This window comes from Megalops cyprinoides, chromosome 15, assembly GCF_013368585.1.
Source record: "Megalops cyprinoides isolate fMegCyp1 chromosome 15, fMegCyp1.pri, whole genome shotgun sequence".
Taxonomy (NCBI): domain Eukaryota; kingdom Metazoa; phylum Chordata; class Actinopteri; order Elopiformes; family Megalopidae; genus Megalops; species Megalops cyprinoides.
The window spans coordinates 9,990,508-10,005,927 of NC_050597.1; the positions used below are offsets into that span (position 1 = coordinate 9,990,508).

Below are 15,420 nucleotides of genomic sequence, written 5' to 3' on the forward strand. Positions count from 1 at the left end.
TATGAAAGTTTCATTGTTTCAGCATTTCACCTTAAAGCTACTGACTTCAACAGAATGCTACAGGACTAGAGATTCTGTTTAATGTTTTGGTCATTCCCATTCTTTAGCTCCTTGATAAGAGACTTTTTGTTCTACCATCTGACCACTGAAGGGTGGCCCATATTGGAGCTGTTTGCTTTGTGACTTGTGAGTAGAGGTTCTTTGTGGTTTATTGGCATAGTTTTTAGCTTGTTATACAAGGAGCCAATCTCTCTTGAGTTGGCTCAGGTTGTCAATTGTGTGCTTAAAGATAGACCTTATTCATATTGATATAAGGCAGAAAATCAAATCTGTTTTAGTGATTCATGGTATCATTAATTTAAATAAAAAGCATGAGGCTCACACTGATGACACACTTTATTACACTGTATCCTCATATTTGCTAGAAAGACCCAAATCATTTACTCCATCACACACATAGGCTGAACAAACAAAAAGTCAAACAGAACAGACACCCACCTCCTAAACAACATTCAGCCCTGTTCAGTTATTCATAGGGTTCATTCCCACAGCCACTTTTTGGCTCAACATTTAATAGCCTTTATTTCCAAGTAATCTTGGAAAAAACACCAGGAAAAACTAGACTAGAATGATTTGACTCCACCCTTCACCCTCCACTCCCCATCTCACTGCTAAGATACCCCCCAGGAATGTGTGCAGGCGGCCAGAACCAAGTCTCATGGTCATGGCACCCCATCAAGGTCTTAGAGCAAAGACACGTTCAGCCACTGTAGAGAGATGCATGTGAAGATTCCATCACACTCTTACATACACCTGACAATCACACATCATAAAACTAGTACAGGTAGGTCTCATTGCAGGTCATTCATTAATCATGAATTTATGAATGTAATTCTACCAAACTATAATTCATTTGTTACCAGTATTTAGGTTATTTAGCATAACCTAATGAAGACTACAATCTCTGATTGAATGATATCTACCTGTTAATCAGCATTGATGCAACCTTATCTTACAGCTGTTGATTCGACCAAACTCCACACTATTTTGTCAAGAAACTATATTCAAGGCAAGACACTCTGTGCCTGACAGTGATCCATCTCTCTGGTTTGAACTGTAAGTTATTACATTGTTTATTGAACTTATATAATTCATAAAATTTTTACTTGCCATAAAGTAATAACCATTTTGATGTTATTGTAACCCGTATTATGTTACCATATATTTATTACACTATCCAGAAGTTTTTACATTATCTAGTTGTATTAAGTTAAACAGTCAAAATATGTTACATCATAAAATGGTGTTAGATTACCCAGAGTTACTGCATTATTGATTGTTACAGACCGCTTAACCACCACTGCACTCACCTCCATGAAATTCAGTTCCACCTCCCCAGATTCATCCTTGCTGAGGGTCTTAAAAGCATCTGTGGAGACAATGTTTTCCTTCATCTTTCACCACAAACTCGGGGTGAACAGCACAAAACACACTCCATAGGTGTCATGTATTTATATCAAGCTTGGATAAAGCCATCTGTTATTCCTTTTGCCAAAAGATGCGCCTTGTCCACTGAAAACCTGAGCACATGTGCTAAGAATACAAACATGAGGTATCCTGGTAAGGAGAAACACAAAACCTTTTCTATATAATTACTTTGGACAAAATCAAATGTGATGTGTGTTTTAGCATGTTTTTGTCCATAATTTTTTTATGCTGGAAGCCTTTGAATTTCCAGCCTTTCACTGGACAAGCTGAACTTCACAGTCACCAAGAAAGCTGATCTGTAAATTCTGAATTCAATTAAAAAAATTCTAAAGCATAAAGAACAACCATATGGACTGTGTTTCATGAAACACTGTATTTAAAACTTTTATGTGCGCTGTGGTGAGGACGGTGAGATGGCAGTTAACTCACTGAATAGGGTCTCCAGACGAACCAGGCAGCCCACAAAGTTGTCAAAGTCTATGGTGAAGTTGGGTTCGCTGTAGCGGGCCACCAAGATCTGGTGTAGGGGGTTGTTTAGGGAGAAGCCTTTGACAAAGAGAGACAGGGGAGGTCAAACTGTGGAGCCAAGCTGAGCAAGGATTTCATTGATACCTTGACTGTCAGCCTCAGGTGTCAAAAATACAGCATTCTGTAGTGAGAAAGTTACAAGATTCTTAAAATAAGATCTTTTTCTCTTTCCAAGAAAAAACTCCATATGATTCCCAATTTCCTGCAGCAGTATCATTTTAACCTACGAAAATTGCTTGTGGTATAGGTTTTTTTTTTAATTGTAGTATTTTTTCAGTAATTAAGATAAAAAGAAACAAAATATCTTCGTAAGATTAGGATTTAAGTAGGAGACTGCCTATAACCATCACATCCATAGTAGCCAGAGTCTTGTTAAGACCACAGGCACTCACGAAGTTGCTCAAAGGGAATTGTTTCATATATGTCCTAATGAACATAGCTCTTTATTGGGGTCTGTCAGGAGTCTCATGCAACAGCACTGCATAGAAAAGGGTCACATGACGGGACCATAGCTGTGTCTCACCTGCCTCCTCCACAGCCAGGCGCATCTCAGTTGAGCTCATGCAGCCTGAATTGTCCACATCCTTCCCACGGTACACGTTCTGTGACAAAGTTCAAAGGTCAGGCTATTGTGCACAGTAATACACAGAGAGAAAACATTGTGACAATAAGCACAGCCAGAAATAAGGCCCACAGGGACCACAATAATGTAAATCGATATCCTTCTCCGCCTTTGATCTGACCCAAAATCACACAGCTCCAATTAGAAAATGCCACCGGACACTGGTTTCCAGAACAGGACACTTCCACACCAAGGCAGGGAAGTGTTTGCACCACATTGCATATACAAGTCACAAATTAAATGTATTATGACATCAGACCCATCTTAAGAGTCACTGACACATTGGGAGTAAGAATGACGGTTTGAATGAGCAGAAAATTACTGGAGTGGGGAGAACCAAGTGATGCATATAGTGGTAAACATTTTGAATCACAGCAAGATGCACAAACCAGGTAGCCTTCGATTTTGGTCCACAAGATCTTGAACTCCACCAAGCCCAGTTTTCCAGACCCATCTTTCTGTACGAGAAGTCAAGAAATAAACCACATGTCTCTACCCCCCACCCACACTGGTCACGTGTATTATCCAGGGAATTGATCCACAGCACAGACATGAGGAAGTCCAGCAAGAGTCTAGCTTGACCCCACACAGCAGAAGGATACATCCAGTAGGTTGACCATATTCCGGCAGGTTTCCAGGCTGAACCCAGTTGTTTTAATATCATCACCTGGGGCGGGGGGGGGGGGGACCCAAACAAAATATTGCTTCAGGTTCATTCAAATTCATCCATATCAAGAAGCACCAGAATATGCTGTGCAATTATAACATAACAAATAATCTCTTTGCTGTAGTCAAATTTTCTGTCATCAGATCTAGCTATTTAATTGCCTATGGGTTGTTCCAGTCACTCGTTGACTGTGTCACAGTGCCATCTGCTGAGCAGAACTATCCACTGCAGACTACAAAGTTCACAGATGCCTACTGAGGAGAAAATTTCAGAAATGAGGTTTTTTTTGAGAGGTTATCAGTCACACACTAGTGGAGCACCAAGGTCAAACAGTAAAGTTGTATGAAGTTCAATTTAACATGCAATCAAAGGTATTATCATAACAAGATATGAATCCTTCAATTGGCACTTATTACATAAATCAATTAACTAACAATTTAACAGTGAATATAGCCAGTTTTTGGCTACAAAGAATCCCCTCAATGTTTGAAGCCATGGATTGACTGTGTGCTCAGAATATAAAGTAAGTAATTTTCATTGTACCACATTGCCTCTGACTGTTGCAGTACCATGCAAACCTGTGCTTTGACAGAGAAGATCATGAGGGACCACAAAATAACTGAAAATGGCCTTAGATACAGCTGCTGCAAAGGGCAATGACTTACGTCTGGTGACTACTCTGTTCAGGATTCTTCTCAGTTCAAATGCTGAAATTTCACAGTCCTATAGAGGCATATAGAAAAGGTAATAAAAGTGAGAATAAAACTCTCCCCCCAATAGCCAGACCCTTCTCAAAACTTCTGCTAGTTCAGTATTGTCTCTAGTTAATTTTGCTTTGCACATCTACAGCAGGACAACACAGCCCTGACCCTAGAAGGCCCTGGTGCCTGTAGGCTTTCTCTCCATCACCAATGTAATTGATTTCTAGTTGAGTTTCTACTGAATGTGTACTGCTTAGTGGTTTTCTCTTGCCAACTTCAATGTGTTCAATGTCAAAGTGACTAAAAAAAAATCTTTTGAAGGCTAAAAATCAAGATTTGTGTTTTTTGGGCGCTTGGAATGACAAAGCTTGAATACGCACATGTCCTGCTAGCTGTCCAAAGAGGTTTCTAAACCTGTCGTCCACATCATCTTCAGTTATTTCAATCTGAAATACAAACAAGGTGTCACATCTTCCAATGCACAAACACTACTGCCTAGCTCAAATCTGTATTCTGTGGAAACCTAAGAGAATGTCACCAGCATATTACAACAATTATAAGTAACATGCATGACAAAAGAATTTTACAGAGGTTTTAATTTTTTAATTTTAGGCTATAGTATGGAATTCTAAACTGGGCAGTAAATCTCAATTAAAACTGTATAAATAATGGTCTAATCAAGTTTGTGTATTAAGTCACTTTGAAATTCAGACTAAATGTGGCTAAGGATATATCTTATCAAGCTGCTAATCATTGGCTGTATGCCTTACCTCTTCCACATTTGCCTCAATGGGGTCATCAAGTTCCCTGGTTAAAAAAAAAGAGAATTAATAAACACAGATTCAGAATTTGTGCATTTAAATATCAACAGTGTAGTGTCACGCTTTGAGATGGCCTGGTTGTTGTCACCGACCTGTGTAAGTGCAGGTGTGTTTTAAAGCTTTAGTCTCTCAGTTAAGTGGGTGTGACAAGCTTTCATGAGCTAAGCTTCCTGTTCAACTGGACATTTGAGATGCTTCTGCCAGAGGCTTCCATGATGTTGATTCCATCAAGAAGAACATAACTTGTACTGTTTGTTAGCAGGGTTGCAAAAATAAGCTTGCCAGCCTGTCTGCCCTTATTTCCTCCTTCCAAAATATGCACATTACAGGTATACAACCATGTGAGTGAGTTTCAATGACACACATACAATCAGAGGATATGAGGTGGGAGCAATGGGGTGAAGCACTGAAGGAGCTGAGGCTTTAAGGTAAAGATTGTGGGTATATACCCTTGAGCAAGAAACTGAACTGCCGCTAGAAATATCCAGCTATATACATGGATAAAAAAATGTACACCTAAAGCAAGCTATGTAAGATGCTGTCAACAAGAGTTTCCATTTACTGATAAGTACAGAATAGGACTGTATATCTGAGTGCTTCTGCGGTGGGAATGCAGTTCTGTCTGAGATATTTTTGAGCTACAGCATGGGTGAATTTGGAAAAATGAATGTCAAAACAGAGCCCATAAGGTAATGGACTCTTTCCTTGAGATGCACTGTTTTGTTCTATTTCTCTCCCTGCACAGATTTCATAGCAGCAAGTATAAGGGGAGTGGGTCTCACTGTTCACGCAGCATAACATGAAAGATGAACTCCCCAAGCCAAAGGCCGGGCACTCCAGTGAAGGGAGATCACACTTGTGACATTGTGACACTAAGGAGTCACCTTGATTAACAGACAAGCACAGTCTTGCTCATGTTACTGAACCATGCTGCACAAGTCAGCTACGCTGCACAAGGCGACAGGGTTGTGGGCAAACGTACTGGAACTCAGCCTGCTTCTCGGAGAACACGCGGACGTGGAAGTCTCCGTTCTTGTTGGGCTCGAAGGTGGAGGGGACGATGAGGTACTCCCCCGGGGGAAGGCAGAAGCGATTGCACACCTCGCGCAGGTTGATGAAGGTCTCTGAGCGGGCCTTGGACGCGTGGCGCAGGAAGAAGCTCCGGTTCAGGTGAAGGTTCCTCCGACCTGAGTACTGCACAGCACACAGCAGTGAGTTCTGCTTGAGCTCTGTGCTGGTTCAACAGTTCCCACCCGACACAATTAGCAATGTAATAATAACTACATGTGCAGAAACTAGCATATGAAAGTTATTCAGTTATTCACTACGAACCTAATCACAACACTTGCGCAATCAGTTATCATTGCTTTGTTTAAATAAGAGTGCAGGTAAGCAGGGAACCCAGGTGAAATAAGCCCCATCCCCATGTGCAAAGCTTATTTGAAAAGTCCAAGCCTGTTTGCTCCTTCTGACACATACCTCCTCCGGAACCTGTAAAAAAGGACAGAGTATTAGTATTAGAATATAAAAGTGTAAGTCTTACAGCTTGTGACAGACACTGAATCTTCTTAAGTGTTACAGTTACAATATCTTGCAGTTCTAGTCGCTAAAGGTCAGTAATGTCATTTTAAAAAAAGACAAGTTATTTATCATGCCAAAAAGAGGAAGGTGTAGGTGTTATAGAATGTCAGTTCTATAATACTAAACACAAAATACTCTGGAGGACATAAGTACAATATAATTTACAAGAGATACTGCAACTTGGGCTGAGATTTAATAAAAACAAGAGTGACACACAAATGTTGACCAAAACACACAAATTACACACAAAAAAGTGCCAAATGGATCATCACAGATGCATTATGGGTAAATGCCAGAGGTAAAAAAAATCCAGGTCTGAAGAAGCAGGTTCTCATCTGTCCTCACCTCGTAGATGGCGAAGCCGATGGTGTGCATGTCCTCACCCATCTTCCTCATCCGGCGCCGGTTCTTCTGGATCAGGCCCACCAGGAAGGTGCAGCCCACCTCATTGTCATCTGGGTCGTCATCCTCTTCATCCAACTTAATCACAAACTGGGGGTTTGTCCAGAAGGTGTCTGCAGCGGAAAGCAACCACGACAGGCTTGGAACACCACTGGTGCATTCAAGGCTAATAGACAATAGCCACTGTTCATTTTCCCAAAATATATATGAAGTAAAGTAAAATTTTGTATTTTATATATCAAACAGTACCGGCATTACTGCCCAAACAGTTAAAATCATTATGTAGCAAAATTATATGATAAAAGCATTTCAAATTTTTGTTGTAACACTACTTGTTTGGTGTTTGTTGTTGTCATTTTGGATGCTGTATGCTAGCACTACAAGAGACACTGGAATCAGAGTCAAATTCCTTGTATGTGTAGAAGCATCCTTGGCCAAAAAATTCTGATTCTGATTCCAATTCTGAACGCAATATGGGGCTAAGTAGGAAAGGAACAGAGTCGTGGGTCAGTACTTGGATAGTTCCTGCAGCCTCCGGCGGTAGAGCCCCTTCTCCAGTTTCCCCCAAAATTGGAGAGGGCCCATTTCTGGTACTCGTCGTCGGTGAGCGCGTCCGGGGTGAGGTTGCAGATCTCCACCCGGGAGTACTGCCGCAGGAAGTCAGAGAAGGACATCCTGCAAGACAAACAAGGGGACTTCAGCGCAACAAAAGTGGCAAAACACCTATGCAATGCTCTCTGAGAGCAAGAGACTTTGAATCTGAAATAGAGGTTCTTTTTTTGCAGTACCTCTGTAATAGCCTACTTTCTGAAAGTTGTAATTGACCCATTACTTTGTGTCAAAACATTGCCTGTGACAGGAAATACCATTAAAGAGGTTACTGTTTCTGCTTTTTGTTGAAACCAATGGAGAAGAAACCTTTTTCCCACCAAATGATGACGGAGTGGGGGATAGTGCATGACTGAACAGAAGACAGTACAGTAGGTGATGAGTGAATAGAGGGCAGTACTGTAGATGAGGACAGACAGGAGGATTTGGCTTTACCAGAACTCTCCATCTTCAGATCGGTTCCTCAGCCTGTCTCTGTCCTCGTCACTAATATGGTGCCACTCTGAGGAGCTGCATGCACACAGACAAACAGACAAAGCCAAGGGTTACTTTTAAGAATATGAACAAAACATAAATGGAATGCAATTAACACAAATGGATCAATGCACATTCAGTTAAGCAGTAGACCTCAATACTTCTACTACTACTAATAACATTAATAAATGGTCATTTTTTTTACCACAGTCATTCATTAGATGCTGTCAACCCTGCTTTAAAATATATATTTTCACAAAACAAAATGCAATCACCATAACATATTTAAGTAAACAAGCATCAACAAGTAAGTCCTTTAGTACACATGCCAGGTGAATGGCATGCCAATGTATGCACCTCAACCTGAGGGAGGCCAGGATCTGAGTCGTATCCACAGCTCAGATTACCACGGCAGTTATTCTCAGGATCACAAAGAGCCCACACTGAGGATTGGTTAGACTGAAGAGCAGGCTGAATTCCCTGAGGATTACCAATGCTGAGCCTCTAAAGTCACCACCTCCCTGCTCATTACAGCGGTGTCACAACCAAAGGACAAGAAGAGTTTCAACATAACCATAAACTGCAGTTTGGAATAAACAAATCAAAACTATCATTTTATGATTAAAATATTTTTGGAAAGAAATTCATACATAGGCATTAATTTCACTATTTATATTTGAGACACGTTTCATATAATAACAAACAAATTTCAAGCATTTAAGCATAAGTCTTTAGATAAAAATGTCTTTGAATGCATGTTTCCCATTATCTTAATCAGGTGTGCCCAAACTTTAGGACCGGTACTGTATCATTGCATGTAGAGTGCATTTTACCCATCACTCCAGGCGCCAGTCCACTCCACCTGGCCCCAGGGATTTCTTATGCGAATCAGCTTCACCATTTCTCCACTGTACTCCACCTGCATAGGGGAGAGGCACATGCATCACCATCACCCGGATCCTTTCCAACACAAATAAAATGATAAATCCATGCATTAAACATTCATATTTACTATAGCAAAGACTGTTGCAAAAATGTTATTTTATTATTTGTTTCCAAAGAAGAATTGTATCTTAAAATAAGAACTAGTGTATAAAATAATCTAGTGTATAAGAAAGTTTTTACCATAAGCACATTTCTAATAACTTTGAAAAATTAATAAGACAAAATAAAACAGAACAACGAGAAAATAAGGAATGATGCCTTTTTTCACCCTTGTTGCTATTAAGCACAACTCAAGAAGCGTAGTAATGAAACAGGGGGTGAAGGGTCAGGGGACACTCACCTGCTCAGCCCCAGTTACAGAGTACGCGTGACCCTTCACTAGCTTGCGTGATGTGATTGCCTCAGAGTCGGCCGAACTTGTGATCTACAGACAGAGCAACCGTGAGCTGAGGGAAGCTGCACTTTAAAAAGCAGTTACTCTGCAATCATCTGGACAGCCCTCATCACTTACCAGTGTCTATTACCATGTGGTGTTCCAGGGCACACCAAAAAATGTCAACTAACTTAATTATCATGTCATTGAAACAGAACTGATTCTTTTAAATATGAATCAAAATTGTGACAAATAATTGTGATTAATTGTCACGCGTAAGTTGACCAGTGTAACTAGTTCTATTGAACACTACAGCCCTACAACACAGGTTCAGAGGGGATACAGGACAACCCTATATCATTTGTATATGTCACAGGAACCCATATTTTGCGGTCAATTGTCTAGAATAACAGGAAATAGCAGCAAAGGAAAACAGAACCAATTAGCAATCATGTACCAGTTAAAGCTTTGGTGAGCTGGGTGGTTTTTCCGCAACATGCTAGCAAGTGACTCAGTGCCAAATGTTAGCTCGATATTGACTCACAAAATGATAAACGATAAATCTACAGTTTTGTTTTGTTGAGCAGGCTCTGACGTACGTCTATGGAGCAGCCCAGAAGGGAGCCCCTGAGCAGGGCCTTCTGGATGATCTTGAAGAGTTGGGGGCCCGCTTTCCTCAGCTCGTGCACCTCCGCAATGCCGCCAGTGAAGTCCTCAAACCCCTCGGTGGTGGTTCCTCCAGAGAGGGCCTCATAGCACCCGTTCAGCCTGCAGAGGGGAAAGTCCGCTCATATGGGCCCACAATCGATTAAACATTACCACGCCACACTAGATCATACTGCTCTGAAACCACATTGTGGTCTTCTTTGTGTGAGCGGGGTGTGGAATAGCCTTACACTGAGTGAGCAATACGTTCATTCAACCTACTTGGCGTAGGCCTTCTCCAGCAGGGCGCTCCAGAACTCTGTCCCCTCGGCTGAGTGAACAAACAGCAGCTCTCCATCTCTGGTGGGCAGCCTGTCATCAACCACCACGTCCACCCACTCTCCAAACTGCCAGAACTGGGGGCACACAAGCGACATGGGTAAGAGAGAAAGGACCATAGTCACATTTAGGTCCGTTTAATCTCTCAATAACTGTTATAGTGGCTCCCTTAATCTGCGGTGACATTAGTAGCAAAAGTGAAAGTTTATATGTTATTGTATTAGGTTTCTAATATTACCATTTATTTTATATTATGACCATAATTTGTTTGTTTTTTTTTTAACCAGTTCCTGTTGCATGGAAGGAGCCTCACCTGGAAGTGGAAGATGCCCGCATAGTCCTCCTCAAAGCTTTGTCCAGGGGGGACAACCCGAGCCAACACCTGCTTGTTCAGAGTCAGGGAGGCAATGGCAGCCAGAAGCCAGCAGTCACCTGGGACATGAAAGCAATTTAACATCAGTGCCAGTGATGGTACTGCCAATACAGTATCCAATGTTTGACTAGTAGGGAGATGCATGCAATGATGCCAGAGATTTATAATTTATACTAAACATTCCGTGAAGTGTCAATCAGTTAAAGAACCAGTACATAAAACCCAGAGTTTCCACAGCAAGCAAATTATTGTATTAATGTATACATGAACTTCAGCAGATATGAATTTCTGTGCAGTCAAAGAGTGAAGATTTTGCTTGATGTGATTATAGTGGTACTTTATTTTGCCTTTCCGACAAAGGATCACACCTTCCCATGGGCCGAGGTTGTTGACCCCCCCGTGTGGACATCATAAACAGGGAAGAGAAAGTGGGAGATGGGGTGGAGGAGGGATGCCATGAACAGCTGATGCAGAAAGAAATTTTACAGACATGGATGGGAACAGTTTGTCTAAGTTTGGTTAATTGTGGGGTTGGCCAAAAATTCTCCTCCCGAATCCTTGTTTGGAGCTTCAATATGAATCACACACCGCATGCAAGACAGCTAAGTTACACAAGAGAAGGGCTCTTTGGTAGGCCTTCACAAACCAGTAAAGCCTTTCCAAATGAGCAACAGCTACAGAACAGTACACAGTAATGCCAGCTGGCCTGGACTGGGAGGGTCCCACAGCCACAACTTTCACAAATTTTTGATTCAAAGTACTGTAAAGTATTGTTTTGAAACATTTCTGATGTTTTTCCCCATACCTTGAGGAAAACTGTACTGAATAATGTGACGGCACACATTTCAAATTATTAGTCCACCTTTAACCCGTTTGTACCTGTAAAGCACATTCTAAAAAAGATTGGCAAGAATACTGGCAATGTACGAATCAAGCATGACACACCAAAAACGCAAAAGGACACACCAAAAGCACGCCTAACATGTTTGAATGCACAGTCTGCAGTGCTTTGGCATTGCTTTCACTTGTTTGTGCTTGCCTATTCATTGCACAGCCAACACCCTTCTGTCTTGGATCTCCCGTCCTATTGTTTGTGCTTGCCTATTCATTGCACAGCCAACACCCTTCTGTCTTGGATCTCCCGTCCTATTGTTTGTGCTTGCCTATTCATTGCACAGCCAACACCCTTCTGTCTTGGATCTCCCGTCCTATTTACACCTGTACCCTCCCCAACAGCGAGTGGAATTTTCCACTGAAAGTAGACAACCGACCACACTAGTTAGTTCTCTCCATTTCACCGCAGGCAGGGCAGCCAGATTAACAAATGATGGACAAGACGGGGGGGTGTGGCTCTCAAGCAGAGCGAGAGTTCCACAACGCAGCGATGAACCACTTTTGCAACATAGCCCTCTGTCTTCCCATAGTTGTGACATTGCATATAGCAATCCAAATTAGTCAACAAGCATACCCTTAGCTACCTTTGGAAAACAACAAAATCATATCTAAAAGCGGTGACTATTTCTAAGGTCCAGTGCAGACAGATAATTAACACTTCCACTCAGTGAATGAAGGTAGGTAGCTAGGTAATGAAACTAATTAACATTTGATTTGAACTGGCAGAATGGTAAGGCAACTGAAAAAAACACATGCAAGGAAAACACAGACTTCCAAGCAGAAGTGAGCAATGCAGATTTACATTATCTACAAGCATAATCCTTTCAGTTTTGATCAGATGTCAAGTAGCGTCTCAAAGTTTGTCCCTCGCCTGCTGTTAACCATACCTCATGAATCATTTCCACAATTCTATTTAGGTCTGTGGAAACCAGAACATAGCAGATGTTCTGCATACAAAGGACATGCAAGCAAGGTAACACATGTAGAAGGCAGCATAGTGATAGAGGCATTACACCAAACACACACGCTGTGGACAGCTTACATGCCTCCCACACCAACTCCAACACATTTGCTTTCCACTGTAGTCAACGGTGTCTCCTACAAACCACTCACAGTGTTGAAACGTTTTCCCAATTACATTTTAATGGTACCCTTTGTGAAATACGGCACCAAACAAATACACCCCACCCCTCATACTTGACACTTGCATAACAGAGCGTGAGCGCCCATGTATTTCCAGTCTGCTCAACTTTTGAGGGCCGGCACACCTGTTGGATGGATTTACGCTCCGCTCACTTTTGAGCGCAGGGGGGTGACTTGTGAACGCCGTTCACATGGCCCGTGCGACTGCACTAGGGGCTGGATTTAAAGGAGCCCTGTAACATACTCGGCATTCCCGCTCCAGGCATTGCTGTCAGGGCAGAGGGCCAGAACACTGAGGCTGCCAGCCTGCCGGTTCACATCCAGCCAGACCAGTTCTTCTTAACGCTCACCCATCATCTTATCTGGTTATACATGGGTGCTTCTTTTTTTTTTTAATCCAATTCAATTCAAGACCTGAAGCTATGGTTTTTTTCCACTACAAGGATTATACCGTACATGACATTCCAATGAATGTTGAAAGCACTTAAAAACTGTATTATGAAAGTAAATTCAGCTTACTGTATTGAATAGCTACCACAATTTTAGCATCACGGGAAGACTTGATGTTAATGTTCCATTCCATTAATGTTGCTTTTGTACACTGTCACTGTACAGAGAATTGCGGTTAATAAAAGAGAAAACATGAATTACATGAAGTTTTGTGTGAGGGACTGAACTGATCATAAGTAACTGAGTCATAATTTGCTTGAAAATATTTCCTGTACTCTCCAAATCCAAAATCTTCCAAAATCATTTTTAAATTTTATTAAACCTTTTATTAAACCAGAAAGGTACACTTATAGGTCAATTACAATGAACACCTGAATACTTCAGCTAAAGATATGGATATGAATTCACAGCAACTTCTCCCTAACCAACATGAAATGCAGCTCAAGCTACAAACCAGATTATTACACTTCTTTACTTACGACTTTTTACCTATTACTTATTACTTATGAGGTTTTCAATTGCACTTTGCCCCAAAAAGGAAAACAGGAAGAGGAAACTTCAGAAGGATACAGTTTGATAGTGTATAAGTAAGATACTGCTTGCCATGTAGTCACAACAGAGTTGGAAAATTTACATTAACCTGAAGTACAAGTAAAACGAATGAATGTAAATGAATGTAAATGTAAAACGCTGTAGAACAAATTGATTTATCACATTTGGTGTCATTTTCCAAATGATATTAGTGACTGATGCATCATAGTATACTTGACTTCTGTTCCCTAGTCAGATTGCACAATTTAACTTGTGGTACGGCTCGAATGGTGTTATGCTCACACTCACTGGTCAGGGAGTGTCGTTACCCTGGTCTGACACTGTTACTCAATTAACTTGAATGCGCTGGAAGTCGCTCTGGATAAGAGTATCTCCTAAATGCATGTAATGTAATGTTATTCAGAATTTCAGCCATCCTAGACTTACCAAGAGCTCCCTGGCAAATATCAGTCCTGGTGGCACCTCCAAGGATAAACTGGGGATTTGAGCACAGCTCCTATAATAAAACAGACAGGTTCAGAGGATTACATAATCCAAGTCATACAAAGAATTTCAGAAAAATTACAAAAAAATTGTGTTAAAACATCTTTGTTATTGTTACTTTAACTGGTCATCTACAGGATGACAGACAACAGGTGCAATGAATCAAACACGCCCATATCTGCGCTGTCATTCTCATTGGACGCAGTTTTTTTAAAGATTAGTTTTATTTGAGGGATCAAGCTTTGTGTGGTGTGAAATGCTAGATGCCGAGTTTGCACCTGTCACAGAATTCAGTTTGCGTAGATTTTCTAAATCAAAACGAGGGTGCATTTTGACGAACTGCTGAAAACTGCAAGAACTATTGAGATTTGATTACATTTTATGGTTCCTTCTACACACCTTTCGCTTAACTTAAACTATTGCTTAACTCGCATCGTATAACTGTAAACGCGGTGTCACTCCAATGTAAAGATGTGCACCTCTTATATGTCAGCGCTTACCGTGGGACGCATCCAGGTTATGCCTCGAACTTTGTAAGAACCCGGACCAAGGTCCTTGTAACCAAGAGACGAAGTAAGAGCCTCAAAGGTCTCATCCTCAAATAACCGCCCACACTCCAGACAATTTCGCCTCAACGCCTCGAAATCTTGTCCGAGGTATTTCACCGCTTGCCCGTTGGAACCGATTCCTTGCGCCCTAGCACGGTCATGCTGGAGTTTACTCGCAATTCCTGCCATTGCTGAAATGACGCCGTTCTGCGTATTGTCACCCATAATAGTTGTTTTTTTACTGTCCTAGGACGTGACGTTTTCAGACAGAAAGTTAACTCGACTGAATGGGCTGAACTACGGTGGGTGTGCGTGAGCAAGACAACCTCAACTACATAGTCTCTTCCCTCTCGGTATTGAGAGAATGCATCGTAACTCTCCGTGCGTCCTGCCCTGTGGTCATGTGATCGGGTGTAAACAGTTCATGACATTAATTATTCATCATCCTAATTAACTTCCAATTAATACGGATTTTTGTCAATGAAGTGTGATTAAGGGCGTGAGAGTTCAATATGTATTTTACCATTGCATATAATATATTTATATTTGCATATATATCTTTATATGTGTGAGAAAAGAACGAGACAGGAAACACGCCATTGCTTTTGTTTTCCTTTTTAATGTAGCAAACATTCCACCATACAGAAAGAACAACTGACGTAATAAACACGGTCAATGAAATCGATCAGTCAGTTGTTTGATAAAAGACATTGGTGATGTCAATCAATACGTATGTACAAACGATTTAATCAACCTTCTAACATTACTCTGATCTTTGTCAA

At 41.2% G+C, this 15,420-nt stretch overlaps 1 protein-coding gene across 2 annotated transcripts; it reads right to left on the bottom strand.

Annotated features, from left to right (window-relative positions):
* Nucleotides 1-693: 693 nt before the first annotated feature.
* On the bottom strand, nt 694-14,830 carry LOC118789702 (calpain-2 catalytic subunit-like). Of its 2 annotated transcripts, none has more exons than XM_036546241.1 (21): nt 14,591-14,830; nt 14,034-14,103; nt 10,509-10,627; nt 10,139-10,272; nt 9,811-9,979; nt 9,179-9,262; nt 8,727-8,812; nt 7,855-7,929; nt 7,325-7,485; nt 6,754-6,923; nt 6,307-6,318; nt 5,810-6,021; nt 4,777-4,813; nt 4,387-4,452; nt 3,971-4,028; nt 3,241-3,305; nt 3,028-3,096; nt 2,540-2,618; nt 1,918-2,034; nt 1,371-1,429; nt 694-767 (listed from the first exon to the last, which is right to left on the bottom strand). In XM_036546241.1, exons 1-21 carry the CDS (start codon nt 14,825-14,827, stop codon nt 744-746), a joined length of 2,103 nt encoding a protein of 700 aa, XP_036402134.1. In that variant the 5' UTR covers nt 14,828-14,830; the 3' UTR covers nt 694-743. The 2 variants fall into 2 exon arrangements, with proteins under 2 accessions (XP_036402134.1, XP_036402135.1); XM_036546242.1 differs by having other exon boundaries at nt 8,727-8,806; nt 9,173-9,262.
* Between the last annotated feature and the right edge of the window lie 590 nt (nt 14,831-15,420).

Coding starts and splice junctions, on each gene's coding strand:
- LOC118789702 (XM_036546241.1), bottom strand. CDS start 14,827: ATGGCAGGAATTGCGAGTAAACTCCAGCATGACCGTGCTAGGGCGCAA. Junction 14,104..14,590: donor TAACCTGGATGCGTCCCACG/GTAAGCGCTGAC, acceptor GTTTTATTATAG/GAGCTGTGCTCAAATCCCCA. Junction 7,930..8,726: donor ACTGGCGCCTGGAGTGATGG/GTAAAATGCACT, acceptor GTGTGCATGCAG/CTCCTCAGAGTGGCACCATA.